This window comes from Ambystoma mexicanum, chromosome 14 (genome assembly GCF_040938575.1).
Source record: "Ambystoma mexicanum isolate Mex_15411 chromosome 14, UKY_AmexF1_1, whole genome shotgun sequence".
NCBI classification, from domain to species: domain Eukaryota; kingdom Metazoa; phylum Chordata; class Amphibia; order Caudata; family Ambystomatidae; genus Ambystoma; species Ambystoma mexicanum.
The window spans coordinates 176,041,604-176,060,027 of record NC_090940.1 but is presented as its reverse complement, the minus strand read 5'-3'; the positions used below and the strand labels follow the sequence as shown (position 1 = coordinate 176,060,027).

Sequence of the window (18,424 nt, the reverse complement as noted above, 5' to 3'; positions counted from 1 at the left end):
ATGATGCACCCGAGAACATTGTGTTGATATTAAGAGTGAAAGGCCGTAGTGAACCAGATGCAGGGAGGCCCACGTTGCAAGAAGGACCCGAGTCCAGTGGAGGGAGATCCAAGGGGCGAAGAGAAATCGCCCTAGGTGCAAGATCACAGAAGGAACTTTTGTATGTTTGTTGTTTTGATCCAGCAGGCCCTCTAAGGCAAGAGACTTTGTAGAAAAGAGACTTGGCCCCTGAAGGTCCCGGTATCATTGAATGGAATAGTGTCCCTCGTGCTGGGGAGGTCCAGGAGTGTGCTGTGCTCAGAAGTTCCACCTTGTCCCGTCTTTAAAACGTGGGGAAGGGAGACCCCAGCCATACCATCCTGACTTATTATTTTGTGAACACTTCTTTCTTTTTTGGTGAACATCATCCCACACTCTTTTTGTAACTGGTTGATAAGGATTGCCAATAGTAGTATGGGCCCTTTTTATTTGACAAGATGCTGCTAGGACTGCTTTATTATTATTTGATGGTTGTAGCTTGCTCCCATCTTAGCTTTAGATTAGGTGTTTTTCTCATCCAGTCTTACAGTTTACTAAACACCCTTGAACTGAGATCACTTGTGTCTGTCTTTACTCTTGCCACCATGAGTTCATTACACCATCTAGAAGCACCAGAAAAAGGGTGAAGAAGAGAGGGGTTCAGGGTAAAGTAGGGGAGACAGGATATCCCCCATTCCCTATTGAAGGCCAACCTAACCCTCCCCCAGCCTTTATAGGCTATTGAACAACAACTCCCCTCATTTCCCCACACTTTACCTATGACAGTACTAGGAAGCAGCGACTAGGAGTAATGAACACTAGTAACTCCTTTCACCACTCTAGCACTGGGACAAGGAAATTGCCAAGTACTGTGAAAGTCAGGCATGTCCCTTTAACTATGGTCAGGCAAGTCCAACTGGGAGCTTACACCTGAAAACTGTCAAGTGGTTGCAGGTGTATCAAAGGAGCAACAAAGGGAGAAACAGGAAGGCCTGTGTGGGAGACACCAGCAGGGGACCCTTTCTGTGGTGGGACCTAAGAGGAAGCCAGCAGGAGTCCTAAAGTACCTGTGGAGCACAGAGAAAGGAGGGCGTTAGACTGCCACAGGTGCAGAAGCCTCTGATCGGGAGAAAGCAGCTGGAGCTGCGGGATAAGAGAAAGAAGAAAGGATGTAGTCTGCTTGCGCTCGCAGAGACCAGCCCGCGAAGCAGTAGCAGAGCCGCTAGAGAGGAACACCAAGGAACTGCAGGGGAATGGCACTCGAACACAGGGTGCACCTAGGGGCTACGCGTGAGAAACAAAGTGACGAATGAAGCAGAATTGATTAAAGAACTGAATGAAAACTTGAAGCAAAGTTAAATTAAGCATATTGAATACCGAACTGAATTAAAACCTGTTGCAAAGCTAAAATCATGCACATTGAATAGAGTTGAATGAAACTTTGTGGGCAAAGCTGTTAGCTGATGAAAGCCAAAAGGAAAAATGCCCATTTGACAATAACCTACGAAAAAGAGCGCAAGTGTGAAAGAGTGCGACAGAAAGGTGGAAAATCAATAAGACCACCACAAAGTGAACTATATGAATGGAGACAGTATGGCAAGGCTAAAGATTGGCATAAGACGTGCAACACATTGTGGCAAAGCCAGGAGGATGTCCAGGAGAGTGAAGCTGCACATAAAGCCGAGAGGCCAACAAAGAGAAGCTAAGTAACTGTACATTGGGACACAGGGCAATGCACAAGAAACTGTGTGGGCTGAAGAGCCTAGGGTACCTTGTTGCGCGACCTGCGATGGGTGAACCGTGTGGTCTGACAACTGCGCCTAGACCAGGGAGCCCCAAGTTGTGAAAGCCAGAAACATTGTGAAAAACACCAAGAAGGAGCACTGTAAGTGAACTGGTGACGTAATCCAGTAGGAGAGTCAAGATGACATGCAGTGGTGTTGAACTTTGAAAACCGCAAACAAGTACAAGTTGCTACGTTGAAGTCTTGGAGAACTGAAAACTGACACTTGATTTGTAGATGCACTCTTGAGGACTGAGCCTCAAGACCCTTTCCTTTTTAACTGTGGTGCCTTGAACTTGGGTAAGGGAACCCCAAGCATTGTGGAACTGTGTTGCTTTTAACTTGAGAAAGGTAATCTTGAGACTTGTGGAACTTTCTTGAACTTGCGGAAGGGGAGCTGAAAAAGAAGCGAAGAGCTGGAAGAAGCTCAGAACTTTGTGTTGATCACTATTTCTTTTATTACAGAAATCCCTACACATTGTTTAGATTTAGTTGTGATGGCAAGGATGGGTTTTGGACACAGACAGACTTAAGATGAACTCTTTGACTTTCACTTTCCTTAGTTCCTTCAGGTAGGAAAATCCAACCTTAGCATAGGGCAAGTTAGGCCTTCTACCATCCTGACATTTAAGTTAAATCATTTCTGTTTGAACTTTGAATCTGTTGTCTGTGTCTTGCTTCATGATGCCTTCACAGATGGAAAAATGTCTCTTTAGTTAACAGTTCCTTTGTGTTTTCACTGGACTCACACTGTTCTTGTTCAACCGAAAGGTCTGTTCAAACAAAGTTCTGTAATAGTCTTTTTGTAAACGTTTTTGTATCTTTGCAGATTACCTGGTACTCCCCTGCCAGGAATCTTCATACAATGTCCAACTGCTTGGTATACTCACCTGCCAGGACTTTCTCAGCGTTTCACAATTCCTGAAGTACACCAAAATCGCATATACCATGTGCTGCTTGCTATATCTACTTGTGGTAAGATTTGCTAAAATGTATTTGCTTCAACTTTTCCCCTGCATGGGCATCTCATGCATCTGTGTTTGCTTGGGGTTTGCTCTTATACTTTGTCTTGTCTGCATTCAAACGTACTTTGCCTTGATTGCTTTCAAACAAACTTTGTATGTTATCTGCATTAGCAATCTTGTACCATTCAATCACTTCTTGGCACGCTTGTTTTAACGCCCCAGGGTCCCCAGCTGCTTGGGGCCGAATCACCACTGTTTTCCAGCATCTACGACGTTGCTTGCACCCTTCCGTTATGGCTTCTTCTTCTGCCTTCCAGGATAGAGTGCGCAAATGCTCACCCAGCACCTGGCAGAGCTCCGCTGTCACACACCAGCACTCCTTCTCTGCCTCGGGCGAAGTCTGCTGCCTCCTCAAGCGACCGTACCTCCAGGAGCTCCTACAGTGCATCCAGTGTCTCCACGGTCCTTTGTGCTCATACACAGCGTTCCTGTCCCACGGGCCTTCTCTGCTTTACTGGCTATGTCGGTGTGCTTCACGTTCAGGAGCCCCAGCGTGGGTGGCAACCTCTGTTCACACTGCTAGCCCCTTAACGTCCCTTCTCCACAACGCAACTGTCAATTTTAAAGGTCCTGCTCAATGAAGGTTTGCAAAAACAACTAGTCTGCGTGTTGGATTGTGAGCTCCCGTCACTTTGCATAAACTCCTTTGTCCTCCTTCTCGTCTCAGTACCAGAGTAGTTATGGCAATTGAAGTCCATAACTTTCTTTGGAATTTTTACTTCTATATGATTTTTCACATGAACTTCACATAAAGGCACATCCGAAACAGAAGGAGTTATATGTGGGTTGTGGGTGTTTGGGTGCAAGGTTGAGGCCTGACTAGAATGAAAATAGGCCACTAAGAACTCTGGTATCAGAGGCTCTTCCTCATGAGGAGGAGGGGGAACACAGACTCCTCCAATGAAGTAATAACATCTCCTGGTAGTGGTCTCTTCCCATGTAATCCTCAACCATATAACCACCCCCAGGGTCAGGATCAGGTAGCAGCTGCCGTCCCCATGCCACATGGGAGTAGGTCATGTCCGGGGAAATCTCTGACGACTCCATTGGATTCATCACAAGGGCCTCCCGTCGTCCTCTCTTGTGCCCCTGAGAAGTGTCCTACACGCTGTCACACGCCTGATCAAGGGTCTATGTAGATATGACCACATGACCCCGACCCCTCCCCCCCTCCCCGCCATCAACCTTCACTGGCTCCCACTGCACGGACGAATCACCTTCAAGTCTTGCTGGATCATTTATAAGGCAATTGCCCTCAAATCACCCAGCTACCACGCGGAGAAACTCGTGCAGACTTGAAATCCGCTGCTGCAAAAAGGACCAAAAAACAAATCTTCTCCGTCTACGCCCCAAGACTATGGAACCTACTCCCCATCAGCATCAGACTCACCCCCACACAATTCAGAAAATAACTCAAGCCCCACCTCTTCAAGGAATATCTTCTCCTCAATACCTAGGCCATCACGTCACCCCACCTGACTCGCTAGACACCGTCTGCTGGCCACCCTGTAGAGCTGTACCCCCCTCCTCTGTGCCTCTCTGTGTCCTACCACTACTGCACATCTGTTCCTTTACCACTGAAAAGCGCCCCGTTACACAGCTGTACTGTTGTATACCTCTGTAAAGCACTCCGTCGCTTCTCCAAGCTAGGTCCGCCCTCAAATTCCATAATAAGAGTAATCCTCAGCAACATCATGGTTAATGGCAATACACTATATGTAAATTAACACCCAAATGAGTACTCAGACTGACTCCTGTGGGCAGCATTTTAGCAATTAATACTCTGCAGTAACGGTAAGAAAAATATATTGTTCCCACTGTGGCTATATCCTGTCTGAAAGTAAACACATGGCTGCACTGTATCATCGAAGCCGTGTGGAGTTAGTCTTCATTTAAGTAACATGGTCTACTACAGGGGTCTGCAACCTTTTGCTTTCCAGATGTTTTGGACTACACAATTAATGGCAATGATAAAGGATCATTGAAGTTGTAGTCCAAAACAGATGGTGCGCCGCTGGTTGCAGACGACTGGTCTACTATATAGTACACTAATACATCATGGCACTGCATTTACTTTAAGATAGAACGTAGCATGAGCAGAACAATATCAGGCATACAATAAACAGTCTATTGTTCTTATTTTAAAATCAAGAACGCACAAAGGAATAAAAATGTTTTAAAAGTCTTACTTCAGAAAATGTGTCCTTCAGGCTTGATATATTAAAGTTAAGATCAGACGCGGGAACACTTTTTTTGGATTCCAAAAGGTAACTAAGGAGAGAGAAAAAAATGTTACATAACTATACAATAGTTCACAAAACTAAACACTTCCGCAAGCTTAAGAATTTTAAATTCGTACTGCTAACAATACAAAGATTCACGCTTATGACTATTAACATTGTGTTCCGTATTTTCTTATAGTTTGAGTATAGAACAGATTTCAGGAAGTAAGGCGGACGACTTGCGTTGGCCAAGTGCACCTTATTCTGCATACACCCCTGATTAACTTCCAACAGCTGCAATGCTACCAACAGCTCCAAGATTAAACGAAAATAATATGTTCTAGCTAGAGGAAGTGACTCCATATGTTAGTGCAGGGTGCAAAGTTTGCAATCGCCACTAGGCATTTGCTACTGAAATTTGACTGTTGATGAGTAAGAAATGGTGAGCTGTGTGCATGTATAGATTTGAGGTGGCACGTGACTTGTCTGGCTGGCTAGTAGCACTTAACTTGAACTGTTGCCCCCTCTGTAAAGTGGACCTTGAAATCCATTGCTACGTAGTCGTATTGAAACTCCTCCATCCAACATGTAGCGCCCCTCTCAGAAACTATATGCAAGCAGTACTTCAAGAGGGTTAATAGGTCTACAGGTAGACAACCACTCTTGCCACCCCCAGGCGCCACGCCAGGCCTCTGGTTTTTGGCTCATTTTGTAGCTCATGTGGGAACTTTCAGCTTTCCTCCTTTACAAGTACAGGTGGAACAGCCATGCCCATCAGTTCATAGAATTTGCTTCTTGCAGCAACCCAAACCTTCACCATCATAGCGGCTCCCCAAGACACGCCTTATCCTTAAGTGAGAATCGGGAGCCTGCAAGAAGCCCAAAACAAGCATGCTTCTTCAATGACAAATCTATGCATTTGAGAGAAAAGTGAAAAGACAACTAATAAATAATAACCCATTTTGACAAATGTCCTTTATGCTAGGACACAAATCCAGAGATGTGCGCCTCTCCACATCACAGTGCTAGCAATGGTAAAAAAAAGATAGTTGGCAAATGGCAGCTGAAGAAGTGTTAGGGTTTGGAGGTCAGGCTACCATTAAAAATATATGCGATCAAAAACTAGAAATGGGAAAATTAAAAATATTTGTTATCACAGCAAGGTATACCCAAAGTGGAGTGTTAAAGTAAAGACAATGGCATCTCACGACAAGAAGGCTCCAATTATTTTCTATCAAACCTCCCATCAATCCTGGAAGCAAAATATACAGAATAGTGCCGAGTAAAAGTGTTCAATTACATCACACTTTAAAAAAGCTAATGCAATGTTAAGTCTCTCTTTAAGGGTCAGCACTACAGTTGTGGAGAATCAGAAGGAGGACACAGACACTGATGGCATTTCCAATATATGTTTATTAAATAATATAAAACCCATCTTTCCCCAACTCTAGTGGTATTCCCTACCTATATGAATAACTAAGGTGCTAGTCCAAACTCTAAGCCTAACTGACCTTACCACTAATGAATGCCTTCTCCTGGTGGTGTAATGGTCTTCTTTAACTTTCAAAGTACCTCTTCATAGCCAATCTTTAAATAGTCGCTGGTCACTTTCGATACAAACTCGTGTAATTCTCTCAGAACATATTTGCTTTTTTTCTTCACCTTTATGTGCTCCCCCAAGTCCTTTCTTGGACTTTGGCCTGTTATTGGTTCCAGGATATTTGGTCTTCTGTATTTTGGAAAGATATACTCTCAAAGGTGGTGTACCTTTTTTAAAAATTTATTTTTAATCTCATAGGCTTCTCTTGCCTTCGGTTTGCAGTATTTTCTTTCAAATAGGCTATGCTCAGACTTTCTTGCATAGCAGGGTCTCATCCCCTCTTCACATGGGGACTTTATCCTAGTTTTGTTGACCTCTTTCTCAGGACCACACAGGATTCTCTCTCTCAGACTATTTCACTGGGACAAGTGTTTTTCAAATTATAATGAATTCCCTGTGGCCTCCTGTCCTTCCGTTACCTCTGTCCATGCAGGGGAATATGTGCGAGGCCTGTAGTCAGTTGTGACCGTTGCTTTTCTCCCACTTCTTTACCGTCTCGTTCTCGGCTGCATGCTTTTCTCGCTCCACCCTGGACTCCCGTATCGCTGCTGATACCCGGACAGGTTGCTGCATTCTCAGATGGGTGGTGTCAGTGCCGTCAATTGGGCAGCCTGCCCACCTGGAAGGGTCTGTAGTCGTGCCACCACTGCAATCTGAGTTCTCTTTGCCTGGGCTTCTACCCGCCTGCATATGCTAGTGCTTCAGCGTCGTCCTCTCTAGCACAAATCAGTTCTGAACTTTTCAGGCTCTGCCACTGCTTGGCTGCGCCTCCATCAGGTGTTGCGTTTCCAGTGGACCTCCCTTGCTGGCGTACGCACCTCTCGTTCCTCCTTGTACTGCATGGCCTCCATTTTCAACCTCCTTGTCGCAATCAATTTGAGTTTTTTTTCTTAAAGTGAAAGATTCTCTCGAGGATAATGTGTATTTTATGTTCGCCTACCACCAATCTTCTAAAGGGTTGCGATTTGCACATCAGTTTGTCCCAAGTATGTCATCACAGGAATGGTTTTGAGAGTTCCTCAGAGGAACGGGAGCTTTTGTCCCCAAAAGGGGAGTCTCCCAGCGAGGTCCCACTTGCCGAGGACCCTATGAAGAGTCTTGCAGAGTGGGCTCACCTCTTCAACCCTTGGGGAGAAGGGACGAATGCCCTAGATTCGTCAAACAGTGCACAGAGGTGTGAAAATAACAAAAATGTGAACAAAATAATCATCTGCAGGCAAATGGTGTACAGAGAAAAAAAAAACAGTCTTAGAAAAAAAAAAAACAGTGACAACTGGTGTTCATTCTTAAGCAGAAAAACTGAGCATTACAACATATGGACATGCATTTTGTATAAAACTTTTCTTTTATATAAAAAAGAAATTAAATGTCCTGTCCCACTTTCCAGGGGGAAAAACTGCAATTTTAGACGGAAAACAGCAACAAGGAAGAATAACAATCAAGTTAAGGGATAAAAAAGGGATCTTCCAGATCATTTGGGATAACTTTTTAGAAAAGGACTCAGATTCATCGGCACCTATAAACTATAACCCATGACGTATATTGAACTACCTGGCAACGTGAGAGCTTCAACAAAGCTGTTTGAAAGCAGAGAGAAAAGTCTCGTCCTTACCCTTAATGCACACATCAAAACACATCTCACTTTATTTCCCAATGCACAGTTCTATTCTAGCGAAAAATGTAAAATATCTTAGCTACTTAAAACCAGATAGAGACAAAGCCTCTAACTCTTAATCACTGTACAAAAAAGAAATAAAATCGGTTCCGAAAAATAAATAATGGTATGTTTCTTCAATGAGAAACAGTTAATCTATTTCACAAAGGGCTACCAGGAAGTCTCTCACTGACTGTAATCCCTCCTTAAATTTTGCATTCTAGGGTGGCATGTTTGCTTCAAAATGATAGCACATTATTAATTCTGTTCTTCATAGTTGTGGTAAATGTGGACTAGGTTAGATCCATTTATATGCATATATAATTTATATTATAGCCATTAGTGTTAAAATTGATTGACCCAGGGTCAGTGTTTGTCTAGAAGGTTTCCCATGATCAGAGGCGCACTCATCAATGCTCGATCTCTCGGTGCACATGCCATAGAAATCCATGACCTCATCGTGGATCAACAACTCGACATACTAGCAGTCACTGAAACCTGCCTACACCCTGCCGCAGGCCCCCTTCTAGCCGTTGCCATCCCCCCATGGTACAGTATCCTTAGAACAGATAGGAACAATCTCCAAGGAGGCAGAGTTGCCTTAATAGCCAGAGCCACACTGCAATTCAGAGCCTGCACACTGGAACAAGTACAGGGCTATGAACTTACTAGTCAAATTCTCCCCCAACCCCAAAACCACTACCAGTTTCCTAGTAGTATACAGGTCACCCAACAGAACCAGCCACCCTAACCTAGACATCCTCTTACTGGTTACGCCCTTCATCAAACCCAAGACTAAATGCATCATCTTAGGGGATGTTAACCTAGGCTAAAGCGACCCCCTTTCACACAGCTATGTCAGACATGAACTTTACTTAGCTGATTAATGAAGCCACTCACTCCAAAGGCAGAATGCTGGTCTAGATCCTATCCCTTAAATCTCAAGTCACCATAGATACCATCCTCTCTGTAGAACCATTTCAGCATCACCTTCATCTTCACCTTGGAATACAAAAATACCGACCCCACCAGCACCAAGGCACCCAACACCTTTGAATCCAGAAACATTAAACAAACTCCCAGCCGACAACCATTCCCCCATTCTGCACTTGGCCCTAGCCAACGCCACCCTCAATACGAACAATCCCGACTACTTAGCAAACTATTATCAACAAAGTCTCACCCGTACTATTGACTCCCTCGCACCGGTCACTACCAAAACTCCGAAACCAGACAAACGCTCCTGCTTCTGGTTTGACGAAGAACTAGTCTCCCTTAGACGTACTAAAAGATCACTCGAGCACCTACATAGGAAAACTAACACCAGTGAATCAGCAAAGGCTTTCAAAACAGCTAACAAAAAGTATAAATCAGCCATAATCTCTCACAAAGCAACGCCCTTAACAAGCGTATAACCAATGACAACTGACAGCAAAGAACTGTTCTCCATCCTCAGAGAGCTTGGGAACCCATGCCAAGTGACAGTACCCTATAATTCCAGCAAAATCTGGTGCACCACAATACAAGACGCATTAGCCTCTAAAATTATGCTACTACAAAAAAAAACAAAAAAAAAAAAAACTCCTTGCCGAAAAAAAACGCTTCCTAATACAGCCTCCAACCCTCCCACCACTTCCACCTGCACCCCTTTTCAATCCACCCGTCACCAGTAAAGAAGTTCTAGACACCATAATGAAACTCAAAGCCTCCAACTGCAAAGAAGACCAATTCCCTTCCCATCTAGTCAAACTTTGCGCCCATATCCCAGCTCCAATCATAACGGAATTTGTCAACACATCCTTTAGCTCTAACAGTCCCCGCTAGCATTAAAAAAGCCTGGGTAACACCCCTCCTAAAAAACTGACTCTGGACCCTTCAATCCCTACCAACTACCGACCCATAACCACCGTCCCATTTCTACTGAAAATCGACAAAATAGCATAGTCCCAAATTCAAAACCACGTCGAACACCATCAACTACTAGGGGACTGACGCGTAGAATCGCCATGGGATGGAAGGCGAGCCATAGACCCAGATTAGAAGTTTGGTGGCGGGACCTATTGAAATGGGCAGAGACGGAAACAGCCGTATGGCATGAAGCAATCTATAGAGGGGGGAGGAGGAAGCGGAAACTCTAATGGCATGGATACTCCTGATAGCTATGCTGCAAGGGTCCACCCATGATGGGCCACAGGAACAGAATTCCCCTAGCGATGCAGAAGACAAGGAATCTCTGGAAGACAGCACGGCAGTGGAAGTGGTAGAGTAGGCTCGAGTTGAAGGGAGGGGGGAGGGAGGACAAGAAAAAACAAAGTGAATGTGTTAGAATATGTTGGAGAGTTGTTATTTGGTTTCCTGTTCTTTGTGTCATATAAACCATAAAAACATTTTTTTTTTAAACTACTAGGGGACTGACAGTCAGGGTTCCGCTCCAACCATAGTACAGAAACAGCCGTACTCGACCTGAAGATCCAAATGGATGCCACAAGAGAATCAGGCAAACTCTGCCTACTAATGCTCCTCGACCTCTCCGCGGCCTTTGATCAGGTAGACCATGACAAACTCTGTGCCACCCTAAACAATAACTTCAACCTATCTAACCATGCCACAGATAGGACCTCAAGAGTTGCCATTGGTAAAGAAGCAGCAGATCCTATACCAGTCCCAATAGGCGTCCCTCAAGGCTCTTGCCTCTCCCCCACCCTGTACAACTCCTATACCAAGCTGCTCTTCGCAGCACTGGATGCCATGGGCGCCATCTACACCAACTTCGCAGATGACACTCAGATCCTTATTCCACTAACGGGTAACCATGAGCAAGATTCCTTGCTTCTCAATAAAATCTACTTACTAACCCAAAACTGGATGGCCAACAACAGCCTATGTCTCAATGATGACAAAACAGAGCTGCTTATACTAGGATCATCATCCAAAATAGCATCCCTACAACCGGTTTACTCAGCATTCTGCATTGATGGCACCACAATCCCAGTGCTTAAATCAGTGAAGACACTCAGGGTTTACCTTGATGCGACACTCACCATGTCCAAGCAAGTAAATACCCTAGCATCCTCTACCTCCTACACAGCCAAACTCATCTCTCTCAGTCGCAAATTCCTGACGCCAGAAAATTGCATCACACTAGCAAGAGCGCTCATACTATCAAAGCTCGACTATTGTTAACACCCTCTTCCTAGGCACTTCCAACACCAACCTATCCAAACTCCAACTCATGCAGAATAAAACCCTCCAAGCTGCATTAGGCATAAAAAAATCCGATCATATCTCCAATATCAGGAGACAAAATCACTGGCTCCCCATCAAAGCCAGAATACTCTTCAAAACCCTCAGCATTTCCCATAAATGCATTGCCAACAAAGCTCCCAAATACCCCCTCAACACAGTCACTAAGAAAACCCATACCAGACTCCTCAGATCAAACAGCGAAAACCTCGAAATCCCACGATACAAAAAGAGAAAAAGCAGGAGGTAGCAGCTTCAAAGAACTCGCTCCCAGGCACTGGAATGCCTTACCTATCAATATCAAGAATGAAACGTCCTTCCCACAATTAAAAAAATGACTCAAAACGTGGCTATTGAACCAGTTCTAAGTTGCTCCCAGATACTTTGTATCCCAGACCTACTCTGCATATTCACTGTATATAAATGTACACTAGTGTATATAATGTAGAAATGTAAACTTGTATTTTTTGTCCGAATGCTTTGCTCAACACCAAGATTATATTTGCTTTTGTCTGTAACTACGCTGTGATACCTCAGGGTCTGGGCGTATAATAAATGTAATAAATAAAAAATAAATTTGGTGGTTGATGTCAGGGTTAAAGAGAATAATAGCTGCCTTTATCCAATAGGACTCCTGTCCAGAATACAAAAATGTGCAGACCCACGGCAAACATGTGCACTACTTGGCTTCTGGATTTAGCATTCAAAACAAGAGCTGCATAATCCTGCTCTGTGTAATCTTTCTGGAGTGAAGTCACATTAAAAGATTGTATGGTCTCCAGGCGCTTCTATCATTGAATAAGGCCATTTTAAGTTGTTTTCTGAAAGGCCGGTAGGAGATTTCAGATCGTAAGTGCAGAGGTAAGTTCTTCCACAGGCGTGCAGCAATGACTGGGAAGCTAGAGCCCCCGGCTGTGGCATGTTTGAAATGCAGGGTGGCAAGTCTATGGCTGTAGAAGAGTCTGATCGGTCTGGTTGAGGTGTTCTTGGATATCCTCTGCGACAGGTTACGGCGGTGCAAAGTTGGAGACAGAGATGGGTAATTGAGAGTATTTTAAAGTTATTCCTTTCTCCGACAGGGAGCCAGTGGGCTGCTTTTCTGTGAATCAAGACGTGGTCTTGTTTGGAGAGGTCCAGGGCTGCTTGGATGGCATTTTTCTGGAGCTTGTCCAGGTTCCGGTCTGACATACCATTGAGGAGGAGTTGCAGTAATCATGACGTGATCCAATTACTGCTCTGCCAATGGTCAGACTGTCTTGTGAGGAGAGGAAATGTTTAGATGCATTCAGGAGTTTGGTGGTGTAGGCAGCAGAGGTGGCAATAGCGTTGACGTGGCAGTACATGCAGAAGCTGGAGTCCAGGTAGACACCTAGCGTTTTGACGGTTGTGGAGACAGGGATGGTGCAGGCACTAATCGTGAAAGCACGGTAGGCTGGGTCAAGCTTGGCGAGGTGGGAGGGCGGGCCTATAATCAGGATCTCCGCCTTATCATTAAGGCAGAGTTGGTGCATGGCCATCCATGTTTGAAGAAGAAGGTCATATCTTGGAGATCGGGTGCAATGCTCATAGTTGCCTGAGAGAGGGATGAGGAACGGAGTATCATCAGCATAGTTTGTGAATGGGATACCAAGCGAGACAAGGTGGTCAAATAGGAGGTTTTGTATAGATATTTTACAAGATAGGAGAGACACAGGAGCCTTGCTTAGGGTGAGCAACTGTGCTGCCTGCGTAAACTCTGCCAGTAGTGGGGAGGTGGCGGCAGAGGATCTTGTGGTTGACCAGGTCAAATGCTGCTGACAAATCTAGTAGTAGGAGGGGGGCCAGGTTACCTGCGTCCCGGATGTCGTCCATCTGGTTTTAAGGTCCAGGAGGGCAAATTCAGTGCCATGTCCTGGGTGGAAATCTGATTGGCACAGGCTTAGGATCTTGTGCAGTTCCAGGTATGCTTGTATTTGGATGTAAGCTGCACAGTCCAAAGGTTTTTGGTGGAAAGGGACGTGGTGATGGGCCTGAAGTTGGTGGAAAGGGTAGGGTCAAGGGAGGGTGAATATATTAATGGGGATATCCATGCTTCCTTGACGTTGGAACTGTTGGCCTTTCAGAGTTCAACCTAAGGCCTCAGCCATCTAGATACAGGTGGGAGGTGCAATCTGTCCCAATAAAGAAAAAGCACTTGAGCAGAAAAATCAAAAAGGCGTCAGTTTGAATACTTGCATGTTAAATAAAAAATACATTTAAAAACACTGCTAACAAACCCTTGTTTGAGTTAGGATAAAAAGACTAAGGGCGCTTGGCTGAGCTTTTCCTATATCTCCTTGCAGTTTTGAAATTTCAAAAGTGTTGTGACAATGAGAAACATGCAAGAAAGCCGGGGCTAGACAAGTTCTGCTTCTATGGAGGATGCATTACTCTAACAGAATTACTCACCACAGTGGCTACTGTACCGTAGTGCATTATCCCATTCCTCGATGCTTGCGAGTTCTTGTCCCCCAAGGGGACAGGATCAGAGCATGATGGGCAGCAGCATTAATTGAAAAATAAAAGTGATTGGGCACATGCGTCCTGTGCGATTGTATTTGTATTTATTTAGTTTCTATAGCGCTTTACTCCAGTATGTAGAGCAATTAAACTGATCAAGGTGATGAGGCAAGGGGGCGAGGGTGAAAGAAGGGGGAGGGGTTTCATGGCCGGGAATGGAGAAGGAGAGATTTAAGGGATGTGCGGAATGAGGAAAAGGTAGAAATAGAGCAGAGTGAGAGAGGTAAGGAGTTCCAGTGCAGGGGTGCTAGGAGCTGGAAAGAACGGAAAGTGGCTCAAGGGGATGGAGGAACAGTGAGAAGGAAGTGGTCAGCAGAGCGAAGGGAGCGGGAGGGAGTGTAGAAAGAGAGGAGGGAGGACAGATAAGGGGGAGCAAGACCGTGGAGATATTTAAAGACGAGGCAGAGAAAATGAAATTTAAGTTGGGAGTGAAAGGGAAGCCAGCCAAGGGAGGAAAGGGAAGCAGAGATGGAGTCACGGGAGGAGAGGAGACAGAGGGTGTGGACGGCAGAGTGGTAGATAGATTGCAGGGGGGCAAGATGAGAAGTAGGAAGTCCAAAGAGTAAGGAGGAGCAGTAGAAGAGGCGAGAGAAGATAAAGGAGGAGATTAAAAGTTTAGTAGCGTGGAAAGTGAGAGAGGGGCGGACTTTGCAAATATTAAACAGGTGGAAGCGACAGGCACGAGAGGTGAGAGAGATATGATGGGAAAAGGTGACAGAGGAGTCAAAGTGAATGCCTAAGTTGCGAGCGTGGTCAGAGATGGGGAGATTAGAAGGTGGAAAATGAATGAAAGGAGGAGGAGAGGGAGGGAGAAGAGAGTTGGTGGGGAAGAAAACGACTTCAGTTTTATCAGTGTTAAGGGAAATGAAGCAAGAAGACATCCAGTTTTTAATTGCACTAAGACAGGAAGAGAGTTTCAGGTGGGGGTCGGTAGAGAAGGAAAGGAAGAGCGGAGTATCGTCAGCATAGAAATGGTGAGACATGCCAAAAGAGGAGATAACAGGGGCAAGGAGGGAGGTGTAGAGTGAGAAAAGGAAAGGGCCAAGCACCGAACCTTGGGGTACTCCGTATACCAGAGGCTGGGTAAGAGAGGAGCGGCCTCCCCAGGAAACAGTAAAAGAGCGGGAGGAGAGGTAAGAGGATAGCCAGTTAAGAACAGAGCCTTTGACTCCAAAGGAAGAAGAGTGTTGAGAAGAAGGGGGTGATCGACAGTGTCAAAGGCAGCAGAGAGGTCTAGAAGAATAAGGACTGTAAGGATATTTGGCGTGTTACAGCACAGAGTACAGCACTACTGCACAGGTAGCAATTTTTTTATGCAGCACCACCACATGGGTGCGGTGCATTGCTATATGTGTTACCAGATTAACATGACATATAAGTAAAGCCAGGCTATTCAGTCAAAAACGATTTTAACATATGAGATGCAAATCTATTTTTACAGTTAAAAGCACACGTGCACATTCAAAAATGCACACTATTTTTCACCTGAAATGCCTATGGTGCAAGAGACACATTTGAAAATTAATAACCATTATTAATAACTAACCTGACTAATAAAACTGCATTTAACATAACCCACTAATAAAAATGTGTCTCGACTGCAGAAATAGGCCTACTCTAAAAGTGAACTTTTAAACGCACATTCATTTTTTTTCTTTTTCTCTGCTGCTCTGTCCACATAACTCAGGAAGCCAAGGGCTCGAAGGTACAGGAAATCAGTTGGTTACAAATGGTTACTGTAAAAAGGAGCCATTGTGTAGAGAGGGAGGATGTGGCATGATTAATTTCTGATTGGAGCAGCGTCATAGCAAGTATCATGCTAGAGGCAGTGATGAGAGTTTTTGCTGCGGGGAGTTTGAAGAGAGGGGGAAGACAGTCGGGATTTGGAGAGCTGGGAGAAGGACCTGTTTTCCTGGTTGGAGCATTTCTGCTGAAAAAGCTGAGAGTTCCAGGCAATAACCCCGGTTTGAGAACGAAAGACGCTTGTTTTCACCGGGGTTTGTTTAGTATTTAGTATTGTTTGTTTGTTTAGTATTTATTATGCGCACCGGACCCTGGGGTATAAGGGCGCAGGAAGTAAGAAGATGTACAGCTTAGAGCATAAATTACAGGTTACAGTTACATGTTACAGATAATTACCAGTTACAGATGCAAGTTTACAATCATATGGTACAGATGCTGTGTAGCAAACAGGCGTGAGCATTATCATAATTTCAATTAGCAATAGCTGTCGTCAGCCAGTTAATTACAATTTGCCTGAATTTGGAAAGAGAATGTTCTAGCCTCGCGGTAGTGGGTAAATCGTTCCACAATTGAGCAGCTTTGACTGGGAAGCTAGCTCCGCCTATGGTAGTCAGTTTAAAGCGAGGTACTTGGAGGCGATTGGTGTAAGCAAGTCTGGTTTGTCTTGTGGGGTGTGATCTGGTGAATCTGTCCTTAAGGTATTGAGGGGCTTTGTTGTGTAGAGATTTGTATGTGAGAGATGCAGTTTTAAGTCTGATTTTCTCATGGGTGGAGAGCCATTTGTGTTTCCTTCTTGTTTCTGTAATGTGTTCTCTCCTGGGGATATCCAGTGCCGCTCGGAGGGCCTTGTTTTGCTGTATCTGGATTTTGTTGATGATGGATTTAGAGGCTCCTATGTACAGTGCGTTACAATAATCTAGTTTAGAGATAAGGGCTCTGGCTAGTGTTAGACAACTGTGCTGGGATAGGAATTGTTTTCCTGCTCTAATGAGCTTACATGTGTAGGCTGTTGAGGAAGCTAGGGAATTTACCTGTTTGGAAAATGATAAGGTAGAATCAAGGTAGATCCCTAATGTTTTAACTTCTTTAGCAACTTGTATGCAGTTCCCATCTATGATGAAGGAAGAGTAATTTGTGCTTAGTTTATTGATGAGGGGTGCGGTGCCTAGGATAAGAAGCTCAGTTTTATCATCGTTCAGGCATAGGCCGTGGGTTGCCATCCATGCCTGAACGATGCTGTATATTTTGTTCACCAGTGCTAGATCTTCTTCGTAAACCCCCGTGAGTGGGAGGAGGATCTGGGTATCGTCGGCGTAGTTAGTATACGTGATACCCAGATGGTCCAAATCATCAAACAGGGGCTTAGTGAATATGTTATATAGCGTTGGTGAAACGCACGATCCCTGTGGCACACCGCAGGTAATAGGGATGGGGTCTGCAGCTGCTGTAGGTGAGAAAACCCTCATGGTGCGGTCACTAAGGAAGGATTGTATCCATGCTATGGCCTCAGTGGAGAAGTGTGCTGCTGAATCTAGGTGGTTGCATAGGACTTTATGGTCCACTAAATCAAAAGCGGCCGATAGGTCTAGTAGCAGGAGGAGTGCTGGTTTTCCAGAATCTCGTACTTTGTCTATTTGGGCTTCAAGGTCAATCAGAGCAGTTTCTGTGCCGTGAAGAGGGCGGAAGCCAGATTGTCGGGAGCCTAATAGTTGGTTTTGTTCCAGGAAATTCTGGATTTGGATATATGCCACCTTGTCCAGTATCTTCAAAAGGAACGGTACCGTAGTAATAGGTCTATAATTGGTAGGTATAGTGGGGTCTAAAGTAGCCTTTTTTAAGAGTGGGAGCACCCAAGACTCTTTTGTTACTGGGGATAATGCCTGTGGTAAAGGAGGCATTAATTAACTTAGTGATAAATGGTGCTAGATCTCGTGCGGCATCTTTGATGAGTTGTGCTGGACATAGGTCTCCTTTGCAGTTGGACGGTTTTAGGCCAAGTATTACTTTTTCTACTTCTAGTATGGAGACTTTGGAGAAGTGGAATTGCCTAGTAGGTTTGAAGTTAGAAAGTGTTTTAGTAGGCGGTAATGTATTGGATGCTAAGGTCTCGCGTTTTAGTTCTATTTTCTTTTGGAGGTTTCGGACTTTGTTAGAGAGAGCTTGCTGGATTTCAGAGCACCACTTTTTATCTTTAAGACAGTTATCTTGAGGTGTTATTGGGTTTTCCAGTTCTCTGAGTATGGCGAACAGTTCTTTTGTGCTTGAACTAGCTTGTGTTATTCTGTTATTGTAAGTCTCTTGTTTAGCTAAGATGATTTCTTTTTTATAATGAGAGGAGATATTAACTAGTTTTAGTTTATTTTCTGGAGTGGGGCTAATTTTCCACGTATTTTCCCATTTCCTTTTTTCTAATCTCAGATTTTTTAGGAGAGGGGTGAACCAGTTGTTCAGGTGGCTCTGTGGTTTGCTGTTTCTGAGCTTGAGTGGTGCGATGTCGTCAAGGGTTTTGTTCATGATGTTGTTAAATTCTTCCACTAGGCTGTTAGGGTTAAGGTTCTCAGGTAAAGCGTCCAAGGTGGGCAAGATGCCAGGGAGTAG

General features: G+C 44.6%; 1 protein-coding gene across 2 annotated transcripts in view; it reads right to left on the bottom strand.

The window, feature by feature from the left end:
* OIP5 (Opa interacting protein 5) overlaps positions 1-18,424 on the bottom strand; it is a 302,425-nt gene that overhangs the window by 61,126 nt on the left and 222,875 nt on the right. For both annotated transcript variants that reach the window (XM_069638855.1, XM_069638854.1), the window contains one exon: positions 5,016-5,097. In XM_069638855.1, the coding sequence (XP_069494956.1) occupies positions 5,016-5,097 (82 nt within the window). The remainder of the gene's footprint in view (positions 1-5,015; positions 5,098-18,424) is intronic.